This window comes from Anomalospiza imberbis, chromosome Z, assembly GCF_031753505.1.
Source record: "Anomalospiza imberbis isolate Cuckoo-Finch-1a 21T00152 chromosome Z, ASM3175350v1, whole genome shotgun sequence".
NCBI classification, from domain to species: Eukaryota; Metazoa; Chordata; class Aves; order Passeriformes; family Viduidae; genus Anomalospiza; species Anomalospiza imberbis.
In genome coordinates, this window is record NC_089721.1 from 16,462,305 (window position 1) to 16,486,241 (window position 23,937).

Sequence of the window (23,937 nt, forward strand, 5' to 3'; positions counted from 1 at the left end):
AGAGTGGTCCAATTTAAAAAATATTCTGGAGATTGATTCTTATGTTGTTTGTAATGAAGGGAGTATAATATAAAAAATGTCTATTTAAGTTTGGCACAAAACCTTGACTTCGTGTTGCAGACCGTTAGATTGTGGGGTTTTTAAATTCAGATTTATGTAATATTTAATGTTTTAAAGGAAGTGGTTATTTTTTTTCCTAAACAAGCTTTCTTAATGCATCAAAACCTTAAATGCTCATGAAAGTCTACTGTGAGTCTTTTTTAGGTGTTTCAATAATGCTTCAGGCTTTTTCTCCAAAATACAAATTAACATGTTTTCCTTTAATTTTTAGAAGATGTTCATATTTCAAGTCTGTCTAGTAATGCTGAAAGAAATACTGGCTATCTTTACTTTTTGGGTTCATGAGAAAAGACTTTTTGTAGCCAACTTGTGTTATAAAACATTTGCAAACTTTCATTTTCTTAAGCAATGTCATTAGCACAAAATCCATATCCAAGAAAGAAAATTTGTTATCTTAGTTTCTGAAAGCCTTACTTTCTGGTTTTCAGGAGGTTGTATTTTAATACTAATGTATTGGATTTTTCATCATGTAAGTGGTATTACAATGCAATTATGAAATATTTATGTGAATTCTTTCTTTATAGCCTTGCCATGTGATTTACACTGACTATCGACCCACTCCACTGCAGCACTACATATTTCCAGCAGGAGGAGATGGACTCCATCTGGTTGTTGATGAAAATGTAAGGAATGCTCAGTTTGCCTGAAAGTTTGTTTTCTTCACTTAACAGTCAAAAGCTTGAGCTCTTGCAAAATTTGGATAGGCTGCATAAACGATGTTTTTGTTAAAATTGAGTACAAGTGAGTAATGGTGATCTCTGAATTGCTTTTAAATTTTGGAGTCTTACACAAGAAATTGGTTTTATTATCTAATGTCATGCAATGAGCAGAGTAATACTTCCCTGAGATGTCTTAAGTGCCCACATCCTTGTTTGTTTTCTAAAATGCATGCTGCTTTCTGTAAATCTGCAAAGTAGTTGAAGTTTCTTGTACTGTTTCTCACTCCAAAGAAACATACATAGTGGCATATAAATTTGACTTTAGTCAAGGGACAAAATATTTTTTTTCTTCAGGTGTTTTGAACTAAAAACTTCATTATCATTAGCTCACTCAGCAGTTACTAATGCCATTAACAGTAGTGCTGCACTGGAAGATACGCCTTCATTGGGCAGTATAGTTTTGTGTGGACATTCCTAAAAGTCAGTTTTAGTAATGTGTCGTTCAGCAGGTCTGGCATAGCGGGTAGTGTGCTGGATAGAACAATGAGCACTAATTTTAGAGACACACCAGTGCAGTTCTGAGCTGTGACACTGACTTAGTAAACTCTTTTGATAGCTTATGCATAGTTTTTGTCCTTTTACCTGTATATATGTGGGGTAATGGTACTGGCTGTGCAAAACACTAAGTATTTTTAAGTGGGCTATTCACAAAGTAACTAACTATTTACAAAGTCTGTGTTTTACATCTAGGGAGATTTCAGAGAAGATAATTTTAATACAGCGATGCAAGTGCTTAGAGATGCAGGAGACTTAGCAAAAGGGGACCAGAAAGGCAGGAAAGGAGGAACAAAAGGTGAGTTTGACCCCATTCTGAGGTAAATTTTGGTATGAATTTTTTTCAAAGTTCTATGCAAGTTGTGCTTGTGTCTCAATTACTCCATAAGATACTTTTTGTTGTAAAGTTTAATTTAAATTAATGTAATCTTTCTGAAGGTCCTTCAAACGTTTTTAAGATTGTGAAGATGATCATGGAAAGGAATTTCCAACCTGTGATTATTTTCAGCTTCAGTAAGAAAGACTGTGAAGCCTATGCACTTCAGATGACAAAATTAGATTTCAATACAGGTACAGATAAATCGAATTCTATTCACAGATTCATTTTGATGTGAAATACTAGTTTTCCTGTTGAACATTTTGTGTAAAACCAAAAGGAAAATACATACAGCTTTTTTCATTTACTATTCTGGTACCTCAAGCTGTATTCAGTAGGAAGGTATTGGTGCACAGAGTACTTGGTTATCGCAGTGTTGAACTGGTCATTGATTTTAAACTATTTCTTGCTCCAGTATGCTGTTCATTGTAATAATAACACAAGAATTCCTAGAAAATTCTGTCTGTACTGGGAGAACACTGATCATAAAAAAGTATTTCCCAAAATTTTCATGTTACATTCATTAGAAAAATAATATACTCGCAAAATCCAAACAACTGTATAACAAACCACTAGACTGTTCTTTCTCTACAATGCAATCCAGTTTTCTTTATTTCCTTCTTTCCCTTGCTTCTCCAAGTAAAAACCAAAAGCTAAACAAAGATATTTTTTTATTTTGGCTATGACCAAGATTTGGAAATAATTTTATGCACATTACTTCTTGGAAATCTGAAGAGTTTTAACAAAAATATGGAATTTGTTGTAAACCAATGTACTGTTTCATGTTTTTGAGCTGTTTAAGGTTCTTGACTGCTTATTTGCTCCAATCTTTGCACATTTTGGTTTGGTGTGGCAGAATAATGCCGGTATTTCCATCAGAAAATGTAAAGATATGTGTAAATGCAGAAGTACATTTTCATGTTTTCTTCAGAAGGACACCTTTGAATGTATATTCTTGATATTTGTACTACTTAGTGGTAAGGGTTTAAGAGTTAACAGGAAAGAGCGTCTTTATCCATGCAGACAGGTAGTAGTAGGTAGAAGAGGAACAGGGGAGGTTTTAGAAACAGACAGGGAGCACATAAGACTGATAAATCCCAAGCTTGAAAGTGGCTGATGTTTGGACTGTTCTGAAAGGTTTGTTCTAGTTTTCTTTTTCCTGATCGTCTGCTTCTGGTTACCATCTGTCTCCTCTAGGCTTATTGAAGTCTTGATTGCCTGACCAAGTGTGGGTGGTTTTGTGTAGACCTCACAGTATTCCACTCTATTTTTATTGTACACTTTTGTAAATGTTAGAATGTGGTGCCACTTTAGTTACATTTGGTTTTAGCCTTCTGCATTTTGTAATAACTTACTAATTGCCTTCTTAGATGAAGAAAAAAAAATGGTTGAAGAAGTCTTCAATAATGCAATTGATTGTCTCTCAGATGAAGACAAAAAGCTTCCTCAGGTGAGTGGAGATTGAAATGAGTTCTTTTGAATAGAGTTGAATTGCTGCTGTCCTGTTTTCTGCAACTTCTGAAGTTGTGGGTGTTCTGTAGAGGGTACAGAAATTATAAAACTGGATAATCTCATTTGTCTCCCCAGGTTTTAGTATCTCCTGCATTGCTTTTTGTCATTATGAAAGAGCTGATAAGGATTCCTTCCAGTTGGAATTCCAGCATAATATTTATCAGAATTAACAGTGGAGTTCCTGCCTCTCATGAGAGTTTATAAAGAGGTAGACCTGGGTTAAAAAGTCTGGAAATAGTTCAACTGGGAGTGCAGTATGCACTTACCAGTTATTGATTGCTGAGGCTTTCAAACAGTTGCATTGCATTGATGTATCTGCAGTCTAATTTATTGTATAATGCCTAAGCATAGTGATGTTTTCCCATCTTTACAGTGCAAAAATAGAAGCTTCTAAGCAGGATATTACAAGATTGAAGGGGTAGTTATTTTATTTTAAACTGGGGAATAGTGAATTATATGAACACTAAGGGCAGTGTTGAAGCCTTCCGTACAACTTTTAGTAACAAAAGCTAAAATTTGTTTGATGGTCTTTTGTATGTTTCTTCCCAGGTTGAACATGTGCTTCCCCTTCTGAAGCGAGGAATTGGTATTCATCATGGTGGTTTGCTTCCTATCTTGAAAGAAACCATAGAAATCCTTTTCTCAGAGGGCCTAATAAAGGTATTTTTCAAGTCCATCTGTAGTTTGTTGTGAATATGTGGGTGGTAACCCTGAAAATCCAATTATGCCTTAGCTCAGGGTGTATGCTAGTATTACAATGGAGATTTACACAATTACAGCTGTAGTTTTAAGTGTTCCAGATTTTATTTATAAGTATTTAAACTTTCAGTGTCTAATTTAAATATTTTCTTCAACTATTTTATGTTGCATCTTTCTCCTCTAAATTACTGTTGAGATTTACCAAGCTGATTGTTGGTTGTACTAAGGACAAATACTCAGAAAAATGTAACCTTAGGTGAAAGTTGTGGTGGTTTTTTTGGATAGTTAACTTCTGTTTTCTTCTTGCAAACTTGAATATTGAAAATAATTACTATTATTGATTAATATAATTTGCACTCCTTTATGTTTTCTTTTGGAGTTTTTCACATGGACCCATCTATTTAGTTTTTTTGCTTTCCCAGGAGAAATAAGGAAAGGCAAAAAGATGGTTTTGGTCCAGTGTTTAAGTATTGAATATGCTTGTGTTCCCTGTATTGACTGCACAGATATAGTAAAATCCAGAGAGGTTTTGTCTATCAATCTCTGACTATTTTTGTGTTTGCTTGAGATCCTCTTTTTTTGCTTGCTTAACTTCAGTCTGTTTATTTAGGCCTTATTTGCAACAGAGACATTTGCTATGGGAATTAATATGCCAGCCAGAACTGTGCTGTTTACAAGTGCCAGTAAATTTGATGGAAAAGATTTCCGATGGGTAAGTGATAGAGAGGATCTGTAGAATAATTGAATTATTTAAACCTTAATTAGGATTAAATTTACTCTTAATGTGTTCATCTCAATGTAATAGAAAACACTTTTTCTTTCAAAAATCTTTGTGTCTCATCCATTTATAGTTAATACACAGATTTCAGAAGACAAGGTTCTTCAGATTATCCATGAGATTGTTTAATAGATACATTAAAAGGGAATCAAATACAGGTTAGCAGCAGACATTGGATTAGACTAGGACTTCTGCACAGCTTTTCCAAAACTGATATGCAGATATTTTATTCTGTATCAGAGAACGCTGAAGAATTAATGGATTTCATGTCCTATCATAATGAACACTAATTTTGACAGACCCATGAAAAGAGGTAATTGACCTTGGAAGAGTATTTTTTTCTTACAGCAGGATTTTTTGCATAATTTTAAAATTTTAGACATTAAAACTAGGTATGTGATTTATTTAAAATAAACATGAGGCCTTGCAAGTCATCACAGCAAAGCTTTATACGAGCCAAGGATCATCTTTCAAATGTGATTGTTGTGAACAGGAGAAGTGACTTGACCTATGCAAGTTATGAAGTAAACATTTCTTCAAAGTTAGTTTGGGCTGTTATTCATTTTGATTATCTGTAAGATACATATAAGAATGGGTTTGCTTTGAGATAGAAGAAATGTGAAATTATTTAGCACAGTTTGCTTAAGTAGTTTTTAAATTCTGACCTAAAGTGAAACGTGGGGAGTTGTTGAGAATGCAGTTCCACAGATGACAAAACCCTTGTTTTATAACTTGCTGAGACATAGATAACTAGTTGTAGCTGCCTGTTGTCCATGTCCCAGTTGTTTATAAACTCTTCCATTTCACAGTTAGGAGGTATAAAAATAATCCTTTTGCAAGTATCAGTATATTAATGTTAATCTTGAATAATCTGAATGAAATGATGCATTATTTGAAGATGATTGAGATGCATTATCAGTATGTTGAAGATCTATTGTATCTTCACCATGGTCAGCAACCTTCCATTATAAAAGACATTAGTAAAATGGTTTTTGTGCTTATTAAAATTATGCCCCACAATACGGAGCTATAAGAGCATTAATTAGCTTTTACTGCTGACTTACATTGTTCATAGTTATGGATTTATATTGTTGTTTCATCGTAAGTATGACTAATAAAGTCAATCTGTGATAACTCTTTGATAACTTAGATAACTCTTTGCTAATTTTTGTACATCATGTCACTTACTGTACATTTTTAATTAGCACAGTAGGAGTTCTTGCTATTTTCTTGATGTTTGTTAATTTATTTTTCTCATTTTATTGTAGATATCCTCAGGTGAATACATTCAAATGTCAGGTCGTGCAGGACGCCGAGGTATGGATGACAGAGGAATAGTAATTCTTATGGTGGATGAAAAAATGAGTCCAACAATTGGCAAGCAGCTTTTGAAGGTAGGAGAGACATTATTTTGTTTCTGTTCTCCCAGAAGATTATGTTCACTTGAGTAATGTTATATGGAAAATTATTCACCTTAGACAAAAAGATCATGCAGGTAGAAGATGACAACTCCTGAAAGTAGCTTTTAGTGAATTTTCATAGGAGTTTCTATTGTGAAACAAACTCAGAAGGCTAATATCATCCTTATTTGTACAAAAGTAGTATCATACTTCTTTGTATAAAAGGGCTATCAGACAGGACAAGTAAAACTCTGAGCTGTTTTTCTAGTGATAGCACTACTACTGTAGTATTCTGTTTCTTGCTGACTGCCATCAGTTTAAGAGTTATGGTGAACTAGGAAAAGGTTTCAGCTTTCACAAGAGTTACTAAATTACTGGTTCTGTGATGAAATAAAATTTTGTTAGTGGACTATCAGTGTGATAGATGAAACTGAAAAGGTCATGCAAAAATGAGGTACATAGAATAAAGAAGAGTGAAGTGGCTGTAGGTATGCGAAAATCAGCTATGGAGAAATTGAGTTCTTGCAGAAAATATTGAAGTTTGGAAATTGAGAGGTTGAAAAAATCACTCATGGTTGAGATGGGCATTAAATTACAGGACTTCCCCTAACTGTAATGGGAGTAGTTACAGATTATCACACTAACACTCTCTTGCTTTATAATCTGAATATGAAGTACTGTACTCATTACACTTCTATTTAAATTCCAGAAAGAAGTATCTGTTGTGTGAGTTGCCTGTCTTAGGCTGCTTACATTAATTGTGCAGACATGCTAAAATTGAAAACTTGGGAAGTTACATTGCTCTCCATTTAGGAGCTTGTAGCTTTGGTGCAAGTAGCAGGTCATTTGTGTTAAAACAGCATTTACAGTATTACTAGACTTAGTATAAATTGTGGAAATCATCTCAAGTCAGCAACAAGTTATGTTAACAAAAGGCATGTAGTTGTTGCCAAAAAAAAAAGGAGATGCCAGTGTTTTTTTTCAGGCAAATTAAGAACAAGGGGAAAAGTACCTATGTGGCTGCTGTTAATTATGTAAATGAGGATTGTTTGTTGTGTGTCTTGATCTGTCAGTGTTGTTAATCCATATTATAGTATATCTGGTAATATGTACATTACGTGTACCTTTTATACATCAAGAAGGTAGTATTTACCTCCTTTAAGTCAGAATTTTCATGAATGCTGTATTATGGCTAACTACCCAGAAATCAGTAAAATAAATTTCAGAAATATTCATGGTATGATAGCATTAGGTTTTGTGTTAATTTCTTAGTCTTTATTTGATGTGTGTTTTGTCAGTGGAATGTACATATATTTATTTCTTCACGTGCACTTTTAATTCATTTGTACCTTTCTGAGATGTATGAAGACTAAGTTTTTTAACTGGGTTTTTGTCAGTTTTTAAGACTGTTGAAGAAAACAGACATAATTTTGTGTCATACTTACTTTTAGCTGAAAAATAAAGAGGCTATACAAAATGAGAGAAGCAAAAGAGAATCTTTATAAATAATATTTAGAAAAAATCCCCAAAAAGGCTAATTTATATGAAATAATTGTTAATAGCTTAAGAAAAAAATATATTTCAAGTATTTATCTTCATACTTTTAAGAGATTATAAGCTCACCCATTCAGAAGTGGGTTTTTTTTAAAGTTTGAAGATTCAGTAGTTTGAGAACTATAGAACTTGATCTGAATGAATTAAGACAGAAGAAGAAAATCACTTACTTTCCTTTTGGTATTACCTCTGCAGTTTTTGTCTAGACTTTAAGGAAATAGTAAAGAATATTTCCTTCATTGAAACTACAAGACCTTTGATTTTTCCCCCTTTTGAATTGCAAGGAAATAAATGGGAAAAATAATGGTGTTTGCTTCCTATGTTAGATCTTGCTACTTCTCCACTGATCTAAATGAATTCATATCTTTCATTAATTTTTGACACTACCTATGAGCAAAGATTGACTTTCAGAATTTTCTGAAAAAGATTCGAAGTGGCTAAAATGAAGATATTGATGTTTCTGTAGTTTCTGTAACTATTTAGCCAATTGCTATAAAGGCAGTAAAAGTAACCTTTTATGAAAGGAGCAGTACAGCACAAAAAAACCCCTTATTGTTTTCGTTCTTAAATACAAAGCATCTAGATGAAATTCCATGTCAAACAGTCCAACAAAATCAATACAGATTAAAAGTTACATAATATACATAATATTTACAAATCATAGTCATCATTAAGTATGTCTCAGTTAGATTTTCCTTACTGTTGGTATTTGTTCGTAGTAAGATCTTGGTCGTGCCTAGTGGTAGTATTCTGTTTTCAGGATAAGCTAGATTTCTGGAAAAACTCCAGAAGAAATAAATTAGCCTTCTTGAAAATGATAGAACATTCACATAGAACATTTTTGTCATAGCTCTTCAACCCTATTGGGGGGGGGTGTCTGATCCAAACCATTTCCTGAACACTAGAGCAAAACATCTAGTAATCCTGTTGTCAGCTGCCTCCTGCTGTGGTCGGTGAAGTGAGAGCTTTGAGTGTATTGGTACCAGCAGCATTGCTGCAGCTGTGCTACTTGGCTATGGCACTGTTCATTGCGACATTGTGTACAGTACTCCAGACTTACATTCAGCATTCCATTCTTAGACGGAGTTCTTACAAGGGACCTTTGTAAATATTTCTTAAACTCAGTAATGTACATTTGTCTTCTGCAGTGTAATTAGGTTTCTTTGTTTATCATTAGCATATACTTGTTGACCACTGAATAGTTAGTAAACTGGTGAGTTGCATGAATCTGTAAACTCCAATGCTTACAAGACTATTGGGGCAGCTTTTTGAAGATGGTAAGTTGTAACTGTACATTTGCATGATGCTAAGAAGTATTCAATTGGAAATTTTTTTTTGTTTCCTTTCTTAAAATCTATTTTTCCTTACCTAAAAGCTGTTTAGGTAGGAGGTTACTGTGTTGGTTTAGGTAGGAAGTGTAGAGCTTTTTCTTGATGCTAGATAGCCTTTGAAATCAGTGCAGCATCTCTCCAGTTGGAACTTGGCCATGCTACAAGGATGCATTCCTACAGAGAGAGTTCAGTTACTCAACAGTGGTAATTTGTTATGTCTCTAAAAGACAAAAATCTTGAGCATAAGATTCTAACATAATCTCTAATTATGTTACTGGAATGGATGATTGTACTCTGAAAAGGTGGTATGTAAGTAGGTTTTTGAACTTTGAATTTGAGCCTATCAGTGCACTGCATCTATTTCATCACAGGAGGAGACAGACGGACTGAAAAATTCAAAGAAAACTTAGAATCATCAAGGTTGCAAGAGACCTTAAGATCTCCAAGTCCAACTGTCAACCCAGCATTTACCAGTAGCAAGCCCTAAACCATATTAACCAGTGCCAGATCCAGATACCTCTAAAACACCTCCAGAGATGGTGACTCCCCCATCTCCGTGGGCAACGTGTTCCAGTGCCTGACCAGCCTAACAGTGAAAAAATTGTTTCTAATATCTAATCTGAATGTCCCCTGTCTCAGTTTAAAGCCATTTCCTCTTGTCCTCTCAATGCAGGGATAGTTGAAGATACTGGACCCCTCCTTACTAACAGCCTCCTTTCAGGCAGTTGTAGAGGGCAGTGAGGATTCCCCTGAACCTCCACTTCTCGAGGATAAGCACCCTCAACTCCCTCAGCTGTTTCTTGTAATACATGATCTCTAGGTGCTTCATGAGCCTTGTTGTCCCTCTCTGGACATGGTCCAGCACTTTGAAATCCTTTTTGAGATAAGGGGCTCAGAACTGAGCACAGGACTCTGAGGTGAGACCTCATCAATGCCAATCCTTTCCCCAGCATTTGTCTGCCAAGGTAAAAAATACTTTAATTTGCTTTCTTGTCTTTTGTCTATGGATCATAAAGTGCCCCAGTGCCAAGCTGTAGGAGATACTCTACTAGCTACATCTAGTTCCTTGGCAGGGCCTTCATTTTATAGAGCTGGCTGTTTTGTCCTTATTTGGCCTGTATGCTGCTGTATTAGAAGTCTCATTGAATTTTATTTTAATTCTTAAATTGTTTTATTGTACCAGGCAAATGAGCTCAACAGAAATTCAGACAGTTCAATAGCTTTCTCTGCAAACATCAGCTTAGCATGCCATCTTAATCATGCTATGGTACTTTGGTTTGACTCAGAAGTTACTTCTAGGAGGGGAAAATGCCTCAGGGGTTGAGAAATATACCAAATGTTACATCAGGAGAGAAATACTTCACCTGGAGGTAGGCACAAATACTTGTTGGAAAAGACATTGCAAAATCTAAAGTAATAGATTGTCACTATAGATAGTGATTTGAGGACAGTAAAATATTTTTCTAAGGTTGTGAATAGATGAGAATCACAATGAAACACTTATTTTGGATACTTTATAAAATGTATTTAGATAAAAAATAATTTTAATGTTAAGTAATTGTTTTTACTGTAAACTGCCAGCCTTTTCTTATCCTTATAAAGCATGCATTGCAGGAATTTTCCAGGCTTTGATTCAGGAAGGTACTTAACTTATAATTTTAATATAAAATCACCTTAAAGTCAATAAGATTCTAGCATGAAATCACAGAGATCAGGGAAATGTATAATCAAACACCTTTGTGAACAGGATCACAATTTTGTATATAATTATACAAGCCAGCAGATGGAAGAGAACAGCAAGTAGCTGTTCTTGCTGATGTTTGCAACCAAAATGTAGGAAAATGGGGTGCATCAAATGGTGTGTAAAATGGTTTGTTATTCTTGAAACTTTACCTCAGCATTTTCAAGAGCCTGTTAGGAATAAGCTAATAGGTTTTATTTATTAATTGTGGTTGCTGCTTTAATACCACAAAAATACTTCAAGTTTTGTTAGTTCAGTCTGTGGAAAGCAGTTTTCCTCCAGATTTTTGGAAAATTTACTTTAGTAAACTCATCACTACGAATGTGAATGTATTTTGGCTAAGCTAGATTTTTTTTCTTTGCCTTTGTATTCTTAAAATGAAAAGGGTAGGTTTGAGATAAACAGATGACAAGGTACTTTTTCAAATTTAATATGATATTAACATTTTACAGAAGTAGGTAGTCTTTGCTAGGGTACACTTTTCCTTAAGTTAAAACATACTGCACATTTACTGAAATTGTAAAGTGTCATAAAATAAATATGTCGCTGTCCTGATACCTATAGTGGCAATTCTGTTGAGGATGTCAGCTAGTTTCTTCTTGAAGAGAGAGATACCATTTGCTTTTTCCAAAAATAGGGAGAAGACCAGAACTTGGGAGTTACTATCCTGAACTGAACTAATGATGGCTAACAACAGTAGCCTACTGTGTTAGAGAGGGTAAAAGGACTGAAAATTTCCATCATTTAAAACGAACTTGAGAAGGTGGTATTTGGAGGCGAGAGAAACAGAGTTACATTGTTTTCCTTTTAAGCTTCTTGTTGCAACTGTAGCATTTGTTGAATCCCAGCCTGAGGTATTTTCACCAGAAAAGCCTGCTGGAGCAGTATTTTGCCACCCACAGTGGCTTCTGTTTGTCCTGGTGTAATTGGTTTTGGGGTAAAGCAGTGAGCCAGATTGGTAATAAATTTGTGCTTAAAATAGCTGTTTACCATTGTCTGTTAAAAACAAACTCACAGAAGAGTTTTTTATTGATTTTTGCAGTTGTGCTAATGTAGTTCAGGGTAATTCTGCTATCAGTGTAAATGTATAGGGTTTTCTTTCTATTTCTGAGAGAGACTTGAGTATTTGTGTGGTTTTTTTATTACTGATATATAGAAAAAAGCATGTTGCTGTTTCATAAGAGGTGTTTCTGTGTCTTACAGACATATCAAACAGTCACTTTCATTTCTATTTAATAAGGGTTTTAATAGAAATTTGTGACGATGACTGTTACAGACATGTAAGTCTACCTGTTTTCCTGTTAAGACTTTAAAAAGGGAAAGATCTTCTAGTTATTACCAGTTTGTCTGGTTCTTTGCTCTTTTTGTAAAGTGTTCTGTTATTTCCTTTCTGGAAACTCATTGATTCAGTTTATTTCTGAAAACGTTGATAAGCAAATGAAACTGTCACTGGACCAAAATGGTATAAATTATGTCCTATATAATATCTAATTTCATCATTATGAAAGATACTTTATTGTTGCTTTGCAAATTAATTCATTTCAGACAGTGTTTGCCATTTGATGTTCCTATGATAGGCTGGGGAGCAAGAAAGTTATGTGAAGAACTTGTTCCTCTCTCTTCATGGGAACAGATTTGTAAATATTTTTCTCCTGCTGTAAGAGATAACAGAGGGAGTAACTCTTACCAAATGTATGTCTTGCTCAACACTACATGCCATTATGCAGCAATGACAGCACTCACATCTCTAGTTAGACAGGGCTTCCAAGTCTTAACAGTAAAAAAAAAAGGAAAAAATACTGTTTGTATCAATTCCATACACTAATCTTCTTCATTGCAATCTTTATATTTTTCTAGTTTATGTGGGCAAGAAGTTGTTATACAGTAAACATGGAATCCCTTGTTGGATTGTTTGGTTGTGTTAAGAGGATTCGCTCTGAAATTATTTGCAGTTAAACAGGGAACACTGTATAGCAGCTATAGTTTTCAGGTTCTTGTACTTTTTTTAGCTTTTGGCTAAATTATTTCTGTAGTGAATTGTTTATGATTACATTCCTGATTTTTAACATTATCAGCTTAATCCAGTCATTCTTTTGCATACATCTAGTAACCCAAATCTCAGAAAACTTGACAGGGTGCTTATGTTAAGTTAGCTTAACATTTTATGAGAAGTGGTTGCAAGGGCAAAGGGGATCATTAATTTCTGAGAACTTTAGTTGATATATGCAGACTGTTCTCATGTATCCAGGCAATTGTCATCCAGAGGGATGGAAAAGCTTGCGAAGTTACTCTGCTGTCCAAAAACTATTCAGAAAAAAAATTTATGCTGCAGTCTTATTAAATTTCACAGAATCACAGAATAATGAGGTTGGAGGAGACCTCTAAGATCATCAAGTCCAACCTATGCCCTAACACCTCAATTAGATTATAGCACCAAGTGCCATGTTCAGTCTTTTTTTAAACACATCCAGAGATGGTGATTCCACCACCTCCCTGGGAAGACAATCCCAGTACTTTATTATTCTTTCGGTGAAAATTTTTTTCCTAATATCCAATCTGTACCTTCCCTGACGTAGCCTGAGACTGTGTCCTCTTGTTCTGTCAGTTACTACCTGTTGAAAGAGACCAACCCCCACCTGTCTACAACCTCCCTTCAGGGAGCTGTAGAGAGCAATAAGGTCACCTCTAAGCCTTCTCTTCTCCAGGCTAAACCCAGGAACCCCAGTTCCTTCAAACATTCCTCACAGGGTTTGTGTTCCAAGCCCCTCACTAACCTTGTTGCCCTCCTCTGGATGCGCTCAAGCATCTCAATGTCCTTCCTGAACTGAGGGGCCAGAACTGGATACAGCACTCAAGATGCGGTCTCACCAGCGCCCGAGTAAAGGGGAAGAATGACCTCCCTACTCCTGCTGGTCACACAATTCCTAATGCAGGGGGCACAATTCCTAATGCAGGCATTAGGCATTTTTGAGGTGAGGGGGACTGTCCTCACCTCAAAGGAATGAGAGGTAGCATTACTTGCAGAAAAGGAGGCTGGAGAACTGGAATGGTAATTCTTCAACAGCAATAAGTTATGGAGACAGTGCATGTTTGAAAGTGACTTCTTGATGCCTGTTCAAGGCAGTCTTTCTTAACGGCTCTTTTTGCAGCTCTGATAAAGTCAGGCTTTTACTTGATCTTCTGAATTGAGTGGTTGTGGTTCTTCCTTTCTCTAATACGGAGCTTTTTCTATGGAGACAAAGGTGCTTTCTCCGAGACAGAGAGATGTTGAGGCAGATGATGGCGTAGCCTAGCTTGTTGAAGAGAAGGTTGATGTATTTTGACAGGAGGTCCTCTGGTAGAGGATGAACTAAGTGCTTCACAGCATTTTTAATCAATCTGGGAGCCAGTGGCAAAAGGGTTGAGCAGAAAAAGGGTTTTCAAGAGGAGATAACCATCATGGAGAAAATGTAAGTTGAAACTGATTTATGTCTTATTATATCTTGGCAATAAGCAAAATCCAGCATAGTTGAACACTTTATACTGTGAAGATTCTTTAAAAGTAAGTTAAGAAGGAAAAGCCTACCTTTTCCATTTTCCTATCAGTAATATATCTCATCTTCCCTCCCCTCCTGTTACTAGCTTCTCTTCACCTTACGTATCTGACAGGTGACTTCAGGTAAGCACTAATTGTCTCTCCAGCAATCATGGCTGTCTTTAGTATTTGCCATAAAAGGCTGATGGGCTACTCATGCCTTGAGTGTACTTAGTGTAAAGAAAACTGTATTTTCGTATAAGGTTTTCTAGTGCAGCTGCAAAATCTGGACGTGGACTGATCTAGTAGACAAAGGCATACTGGTGATTGCTCCCTGTTGAATGTGAGTCTACTGATAGCTTAGGGTAATAGGTAAATGCTAATGCATGCTGCAGAACTTGCTGGCTGTGCTGAAGGTGTAATACAGTAGAGCTACAATAGAGCATATTTCATTTGAAGAAGTAGCAGTTTCAGTTTTCAGATAAAATAAGCTTCTCAGAACTCTTGATTTCAAATGTTTTGCTTAGAGAACACTGGGAAGACAGAAGTTTCTGAAACTTGGAGGAAGATGTGTTTATGAGATAACAGAACAGGAAAAATTCACCATTTTTGTCAAAACAAGATACGTATTTTAACTGCTATGTCTTAATAGAATGATCATATTTTCAAATGGTAAAATGCTGATCATGTGTTTAAAATAAAAATAAAAATTACCACATCAGCAACTGGCTCAAACATTGCCTTTCAAGTAAGTGTGCTTATGTAATCTCTGAAATAGCTGGGTTTTTTGGTTTGTTTTTAAATCACTTCTTCAGAGCTGAAATCTGTTGATTTTTTAAAAAGGTATCTAAAGTGAATCTGCAGGAATTGTTTGGTTTTTCTTGACATGTTCTGTGTATATATTGTAATTGTATGAAGTTCATTGTTTTCTCACTTAATCATCACATTTAGGTGGGAGAGTGACATGGTTCTATTCTTTGAAATAGTTTATAAATCTTGCAAGCACATGGTGAAGGTTTTCCCTCCAAGATGTCAGGAATGGAAAGAGGATTTGTTTCATTGTGTGATCAGAGCTGTTACGCAGCAGCTTCTTGCCAGATCTCTAGTGCTTGTAGCCAGCTGGTGAGTGTATTCCAGCTTCTTTAGCTGATGCCTGACTAGAGCAGTGGACATTGCAGTAGGAAAGAATCTGACCACTCTTAGCTGACACTGGCATAATTGCTGGGCTGTTCTTTAGTTAATGCCATTCTTTAAATAGCCTTTTTTTGTTATAGAGAGGCAAGCTTTTTAGGGAGTGATAATTTCTCTTTCCTAGAATAAATAATATATTTAGAAAAATAGACAGGAGGTTGGTACATACATAATCCTTTTATCAGGTATATAAAAAAAGCTATGCTACGTAGCTTTTGGTATGCTACATAGCTTTTGGTTGGTTAACATCAGCAACAGAAGTTCTGTCATCTTTATTTGATATATCAAATCAGAGGCATCTGTAGAAACTTGAGCACCGCAGCTCAACTGTTGATGTAATTAGTGAGACATTTCAGTTAGTAAAAATCCATCTGTGGTGATTTCAGAACTAACAGTATTATTTTAAATACACATTTCATGGTCTAATTTAAGAGGTACTTCTGCTCTGAGATGCATCACTTTAGGTGAAAACATAGATGTGTAATTATGATCCACTCAGAGATGTAATCTAGAATTACTGAATGAGTGGCCATGGGAAGGAAAGCATTAGAACATGATTTATCCAAAACTTGTTTTACATGTGTTTGTGCTGGTACTTTCAGAGTATAAACATATGCTGAAGGCTTTTCTGTAACAGTTGTGTTCTTTTCTGAGACAAAATAATGAGGCAGTGAGTAGGATTCTAACATTTGTAAGGTAATCTCATAAAGCTCTGTCTCACTTAAAACAAATGGGGTTACAGTGTTCTTAAATCTTGTACATGTGAAGGACTTCTGGATTCAAACTGCCTCTTACTCTGATATCATTGCATAAATGGATGTAGGATCTGAATTCCTGACAATGCCTTTAAAATTGAAAGAAAAGTGTGTGCATTGTGGTATTGTCATTTAAAGTCTAGTACACTTAGCTTGATCTGGAAGACCACTGGATTTGAATTTCACTATTTGCATATATAAATAAATAATCAGTTTTTTTAATAGCCAGTGATTTTTTAAATTACGTATGACAAGGAAATATCTGCTAATAGAGAAAAGCAAATAAATTAGTTGCAATAAGATGTAATTAGGTTTAGGTAAAACAATGTTTGAGCTTAAAAAAGGTGCCTAGTTGCATGCTTTCTAGTGTTAGGCTTCTAAAATCTGATCAAATATGTGGAACTTTAACAATCATTTAGTTGCATGAAAAATATATCTTGAGACATCCTTGCTTTCCTGTTACATTTTAGTTGTTATTTAAAATGTTTAATCATAACTAAATTTACTCACAGACCTTGTTGAAATGACAATTTTGTTCAGTAATTCTCTTACATTTCATATATACTTTATTTGAAGAGAATGAGAGGTACAAGACCATTGTGAACTGTTGCCCATTTTCTTTTATTACACTTCCAGATTAGATTTCACTTGCCATTTAATTCTTTGTTGTTTGTGGATGGCTTCAGACATCTAGTACAATTTTTAGCAGACCTTGCTATTTTTCTATCTTTGCCTTTTTTACATTTCTTGTAAGTCCAGCCCTCTTTAAGTCTTTTGGAAATTTTGTTTTGCAAAACACCGAAATTACACTTGTTTTCTGTTTAGGAATTCACAAGAGTTTAATTTTTAAAAATCCCTTAAACACTTAATTATGTTATATTGTTGGAGGTGAGTGTATTGTCATAAGCATTTCAGGAATCAAGGAGGTATGATAATCCAGGTACTTGTTAACACCTTCAGAGAGCTCTGAAATATTTGTGAGATCTGTCTTGGTTTCATAAAAAGCCTATTTAATGTTGCTGTTCTTCTGTATTCTGTCTAGCTGTCTGGTGCTTCTGTTTTCTACTGCTTTAGTTGCACACAAGTTTTAATTTTCTACTTCATAATCCCTGAATTTCCCTTGTATCCTTTCTGAAGGACTATCCTGCTCCTTTGATACTAGTGCTACTTGGATGAAAGGTTATGCACTGGAGTTGAGCAGTTCTGTACTTCCAAAGTGTTGGATCGCTGTCATCTGATTTCAGAGATTTGGTGTATCCAGGCGGCCTTCTGTGCTGATATTTAAGTGAGAGACAGTTTCTCAGGCTTGCCCTTGCTTGCAGAGGCTGTATCTTGAGCTGTTCTGGATCTTCTTTGGACACTGTTCAAGTGTTTTGTTTGTTCTTTGAATAACTGGTTGTTTTAGTCCATATAAATTAAATGTTTGCTCCTTTATGATAACAAGGTTGTCCTCTTGGGTAGAACATAGTAACAGCCAATGATGAATCAGACCAAAGATGCATTTACTTAGTCCAGTACTCCTTTTTGACAGAGGACGGTAGTAGACATTCTTAAAAAGTAAAAATGGATAAAGAAGGTAATGGTTCCCTATAATGCTTTGTCAGCATCTTTTATTCTTAGGTTAATCAAAATACCTGTACATACCACATTGTAAAAAAAAAAAAAAAAAAAAAAATTCCCAGAATCCCACAATGGTGGGGGTTGTAAAGGACCTGTGGAGGTCATCTTTTCCAAAACCATGGCTCTATCAGGGTCATCTAGAGCAGGGTGCCCAGGACCATATACAGAGGACAAGCTACCTGCAAGTTATGTTAAGTTTATAATGAGACATAATTCAAGTTAAAGAATTAGCAGATTGCCTATTTTTGTACAAAATTCACTAGATACCAATGTAATCAGTATGTCTTATGACTTGCAAATAATTTTTTTTCCAGTGTTAAAATAATGGATTGCTTTAAATAGCAAAGTACCTATTATTTTAAAGTTAACATGATGGAATCCAAAGTGTAAACTGCAGGAAACATCTAATTATTTTACCTGGACATTTAATTCAAATATAGTGTATAATATCCTAGCTGTGATAAGTATCTATACAGTATAATTACTTGTACATGTTAAGCATAATAAAATTGTTTAGGATTTTATGCAATATGTAATCTAAATTTAAGACAAGTTTTGCAATTCATCAGAGCAGCTCCTCATATGAAATACTGCATCATGATTTATCCAATGTGTTCTTATATGCCACAATTAATATTTTTTTCAAATGAAAAATGTTCTTGTATCTTTTTCAGGGTTCAGCTGATCCTTTAAACAGTGCTTTCCACCTGACATACAACATGGTACTGAACTTACTTCGAGTAGAGGAAATTAACCCAGAATACATGTTAGAAAAATCGTTTTATCAATTCCAACATTACAGAACTATTCCAGAAATAGTGGAAAGTAAGTATTGCTGCATGTTTTCATGTGAGTAGGTATGGGTAAGGTTGGGTATTTTTATTACGCATTATTTATTATGTTCATAGGAGTTTTTACCTGTGCGTTTTTTGTCTTCCCTGCCAGCAGTTGCCACTGCACCATTTCTTGCCATGTTACAGTTTCAGTAATTTCCTTTTGTTCTTATGACCTATACTTATATGCACTGTCCGTTTATGAAGAGAGCTTTTCTCTGTGAGTCAGACAAGAGTGATTGTCACATTGCTAAACTATAGGATGGGAAGAAGGAAAAACAATTTAAAACTTCCTATGGTCATTTGAGATGCGGGGAAGAAAAATCTTAGGGAAGAAAGTCTCTCACCTTTTCATATCTCAGTACAAGCTGTAAAAATAAGTTAAGTGCCCTGCATTCAGAGTAGTGTAGGTAAGAAATGCTTAATTATAATACAGAGAAAAATTCAGAGATATCTGGGTCTTTAATTGCACTCCACTGAGTAAGCTAAGTACATTTTGACCCATGATCTTTGAATTGTGAGTTTTCATGAGCCGAAGTCAGTGTCTGGAAATTTCAGCCAGTGTTTGAGTGAGGCCTCTTTCAAAACTTAATGCAGGAGAATCTTAAGAACATGAGGGGTAGTTACGATTATTGAGCAGTTTATCTGTTCATTTGTTAATTGAATGTTAAGAGAGGAAGTGTGTATGTGCATGTAGCTTTGATAGCCATGCAGAGGGCGGGTTTCAGTTACCTTTCTGTTAGTTTGCAGGTGTAGTAGTAGTTAAATATAGTATTTATTTCCTTCCTTTATTTCCCTGTTCCAGTTGGCATGCCTAGATCTTTATCCTGTCATTCCAGCATTGATGTTTAAATAGAAAAATGAAGAACATTTTACATAGTTCTTGGACAGTTTCAGTTTAGGCACCATACTGGGCATTAGAATTTTGTAATCCCTTCAGCTGCAATTAAAAACACAAAGGAAAGAATTGGCTACTTAGACTAAGGAAGAAAGTATGCCATGAATATGAATAGATAGCTTTTTTTTTTTTTAATTGGCAGGTAAAATAAGGAGCACTTCCCTGAGTTGTCTCTCAAGTCCCAGTGAAGTGGGATTTCCAGGCCACTTATGAGCCTTCAAAAAACAGCATGCAAGAGGATGAGTTGGTAGAGAGGGGAAAAAGATATTTTTTATAATCTGTTCTTTGTTTTTTTTGCTGGTGATAATACCAGAATAAGAGAATGAATCATACTGTTTAGAATAAAAACTGATCTGCTTAAATAATGTATAAAAATATAGGAGGAAGAAAATACTGATTTTCAACTGATAAATCAGAACCTAAAACAAGTTAGGAGGAACATCTAACAACTCCCCTCTTGCTGAAACTCATCTTTTTAGAAGATATCTGTGAGCAATCTTATTTTTTGTAGGAGGAGATAAAAAGCAGTGGTAGACACTGTAGTGGTAGACATTTCTACAAAATCATTGCAAGTTTTAATGTGGCTTCTGTGCAAACCTAGATCAGTTATTCCTGGATAATTATGTATCAGCCTTTACCAGTTTGTCAAGATTGTTTATTTTAAGAAAATAATAATAATAATTAAATACTGGTATTTAATTCAGTGGGCAAATTTTCAGATTTCTAGCTTTCCAGAGAATGGGTTATTATAAGTAAAAAATTAGTACTAAAAGCGGTCACAAAATATTAGTCATGGAGATCTGAAAGTGAAACACTGATTCCTCAATTTGTGTGAAGCTGTTAATTTTCATGAGATTTTACTTTTCATTATAGGAGTCAATAATTTGGAAGCACAGTACAATAAAATTGTAATTCCCAATGAAGAAAATGTGGTGATATACTACAGAATCCGCCAGCAGCTTGCAAAACTGGGTAAAGATATTGAAGAGTATATTCACAAACCAAAGTACTGCTTGCCCTTTCTACAGCCAGGAAGACTGGTAAAGGTAACTTGATTTTTCTTTTGTTTTGTTTTTAATTTCTGCCTATTTGTGAAATCTGCAAGGTTCATTTTTGTCTGCCAGTTTACCATCTTGGAAAATTACATGCGTCACACTAAGCACCAATTTTGACTTGTGTTTCTTTGCTGAGTATTCAGTAATGCATTAAAATAAATACTGTTCTCATGATAATAGTCCACGGCTGCTGTTGTAAATATCAAAAATACAAAATATTGTGCTTGCTAGGATGTTATATATATTACATTATAGCATCTTGTAATATTTCTAGGTGAAGAATGAAGGTGATGACTACGGATGGGGAGTGGTCGTTAATTTCTCTAAGAAATCAAATGTTAAGGTAAAATACACATTCTCTCCATTACCAAAATATATACCTGACTGTTTTTTTCTGAAAATAAGAGAAAACTCCTATTTCTTTATAGTTCTCAAAGGCAAAAAAATTTCTTTTACCCCAAATTTACAAAAGCTGTGAGCTTCCTGAAATGAAAGTGTAAAGAAATAAAGGTATAGAAGATGGAGAAAACTCCGAGTCTTGTGTTCAGTATTTAACTTTTAACGTATTTGTGGAGGAACTGCTTGCTTTTACATAGCAATGAAAATGTTTCAAACTAAGCTGTTTCTGAGGCTTTGCCAGTGCTAATTTAAGTTGTTCATGAGAAAGATACTGTATTGTTTTCTCTCAGAAAATCTATAGAAGCCCTAAGTGGGCTTCAGTGGGAGACTGACTTTTAGCTCTGTGAAGAAGGTTATCTTAAACTGGCAAATTGTGCTTTGAGTCGTAAGTTAGGATGTGAGACGTGGAATCGCTTGTCCTCTGAGACGTTTCCATAGTGTTGGAAAATTAAAATACAAAGAGAGCAAAACAACAGAAATGGATCTGAGGACATTTGGAAGAAAACACAGAGGGTAGTGATGCAATGGAAGCCAGACTTCCAGAAATGCATTTTCATAGATGGCCTCTGTGTAATGCTTAGATGATGTGTTGGTCTCCCTTTTAGAAATGTTTTGACCCACTACTCTGCTCTGTAAATGAAAACCTAAGTTACAACTATATTTTTCTTGTGATAGCATTTTGGCTGTAATTTTAGCAGAGCATTGGTTTTATTTGCTAGGTCTAAATTAAGAGTTATGTCTGTTAAGTCTGGTGCCACCTGATTATTGTGGCATCTTTTGATGCTTTCCTAATATATATTTATTAAAGTGGAAATGAGAAAAATGTGTTAATACAGAACTTACTAAAAGAGATTTTGTTTTGTTTTCCATCTTCCTTCTGAAAGTCACATTTCTTTCTTTTTTCAAGTTGAAAAACTGGGCTGTTACTACTGTTCCTTAAATCTTTGGTTGTAGATTGGTTTTCTCACAGCGACACTCAAGTAATAAACCAGATTGTCCCCTAGTCCCAGCTTTCTCTGTAAAATTGCCAACTTCTGTGTCACTTAGAGGCATTTCTTCTATCTGTGTCATATTTTATTCACATATATATTTGCCTTCCCTATCTGGCCTGTCTCACTATTGTATAAACCTTTGGGCTTGAATATTAGCTTTGAAATTATGGTCTGTTTTGCCAGAGATGGATGTGGCTCCAGCAGCACTTTTTTCATTAAGTTGTTCTAGCAGCTGGGTTGAATTTTTCCTTCTGAGTGTGTGGAAAGAATGACAGTAGGTGCTGGAAATTAAGGAACAAACTTAAAGCTATGTAACTTTTAAAGTCAGTATGAAAAGACTAGTTTCTATGAGCAGAGGCAAAACCAATTACTTGAAGAAGTCATTGTTTACCCATTTTATTGTCTATTCAATGCATTTTTGTCCTGAGACATAGATGTCACTCCCCATTACTGTTTAAAGTATACAAGTATACTTATTTAGTACTGGAAAGATACTACTTATGCTGTATTTTTAAACCTTCACCCACTTCTAAGTGGAAGAGTTCTTCGGGTTTACTTCTAGGAATTATGTTGAATTACTAGTTCAGTTGTAAACTTTTCTTTGCTATGTCATAGTTTCTAAATACTTTTTCTAATGAGAAATCTATGCAATTAATAATGAATTTTGGGTTATAGTATGTATTTCACATAATACTTCTTATTCTTTGCACTGTGAAAGCAAATGCATGAGTCATGTAAATTATGTTTATTATTAATTATATGTAGATCCTTTTCCACCATAATTAAACAAATCAGTGTTCCATGAAACTGTCAATGCAAATAGCACTTTACTGTTGTTCAGAATAGAATTTATCTGAAGCAGGGATGCTTGCTATATATTTCACATTATAGTAGGCAGCAAAATAATTGTGTCCTTTGGAATTCATAAAAAACCCAAATATTTTTGAGAGAGAAATTTTATTTCCACTGGATTGTGCCAGCAGTAAACTAATGATACTGTTGTGCTGCTGATAGTTAGTATTATTTGATCCCTGATTCTAGACATGAAATTTTAGTCTCTTAAAAATTATTGATACCAAAATTTGAAATGCTGCAATTCCATCTTCTCTGTTCAGATTATTATAATCCTTATATATTTATAATGTTTACTACATATGCATCTCTTTTAGTGCTGTGTTGTGGTCATTGAATTTTCAGTAAGTTTGATATTACTAATCTGGAACACAGAATTTGTTATTTATCATTCTTGGTTCCTGGGCACGATCATCTTTCTTATTTTGGTTTGTTTCCAGACACTTGAAGTAAGAGATGTTTCAGGGCAAATCTAAAATCCTAAGAATTCAACTAATTCTGTAGTACTATGCCCAGAAGGGCTTAATTTTGTCCTTGAAGCATGTGAATTGATGCACCATGAATTAAAGAATCATTTGAACTTCATATGACAGAGAAGTGGCTAACAAGTGTTTTAAGGGTTCTAGTCTCCTTTTATTCTTGCATATAGAAACATGTCCATTTCTGTTCCAGGGTGTAGTGATTTTTAGTACCTGTCTGTTGTAGGAAACCCATGGAACACATTAAAAAAGCAGTTGTAGATTGAGTCACATCTAGTTAGCATTTTCTAAAAGGTCTTGGTGTATGTAAACTTAAAGAGAGTAATATTAGCAGCAGATGTTAATGATTCTTATACTCCTGCTTTATTACTAAGTTTACAATACAATCACAGGTAGAAATATTTTTTCCTCTCATAATTTTCTAGACATCTCCAATTCTAGTATTTCTGTAGCACACTTGTGCAGCTATGAGTTGAGTCTCTACTTCATTCAAGTCAGCATTGTGCCTTCCCTAGCTTTGGCTGGATATTGATCTGGTACATGTGGGTATTTTAAAATCCTAATTCAGAGAGTGGCAGTGAGTGCATTCTGCAAATGCAGGATATAATGCAGAAGAACAGTTTC

At 34.9% G+C, this 23,937-nt stretch overlaps 1 protein-coding gene across 1 annotated transcript in view; it reads left to right on the plus strand.

Moving 5' to 3' along the window:
* The window catches only part of MTREX (Mtr4 exosome RNA helicase), a 44,204-nt gene that overhangs the window by 9,060 nt on the left and 11,207 nt on the right, over positions 1-23,937 (plus strand). Inside the window, exons 9-18 of the mRNA XM_068176082.1 lie at positions 645-743; positions 1,530-1,632; positions 1,773-1,904; positions 3,081-3,160; positions 3,772-3,882; positions 4,532-4,633; positions 5,968-6,093; positions 18,480-18,630; positions 20,410-20,582; positions 20,866-20,934. Of these exons, the coding sequence (XP_068032183.1) occupies positions 645-743; positions 1,530-1,632; positions 1,773-1,904; positions 3,081-3,160; positions 3,772-3,882; positions 4,532-4,633; positions 5,968-6,093; positions 18,480-18,630; positions 20,410-20,582; positions 20,866-20,934 (1,146 nt within the window). The remainder of the gene's footprint in view (positions 1-644; positions 744-1,529; positions 1,633-1,772; positions 1,905-3,080; positions 3,161-3,771; positions 3,883-4,531; positions 4,634-5,967; positions 6,094-18,479; positions 18,631-20,409; positions 20,583-20,865; positions 20,935-23,937) is intronic.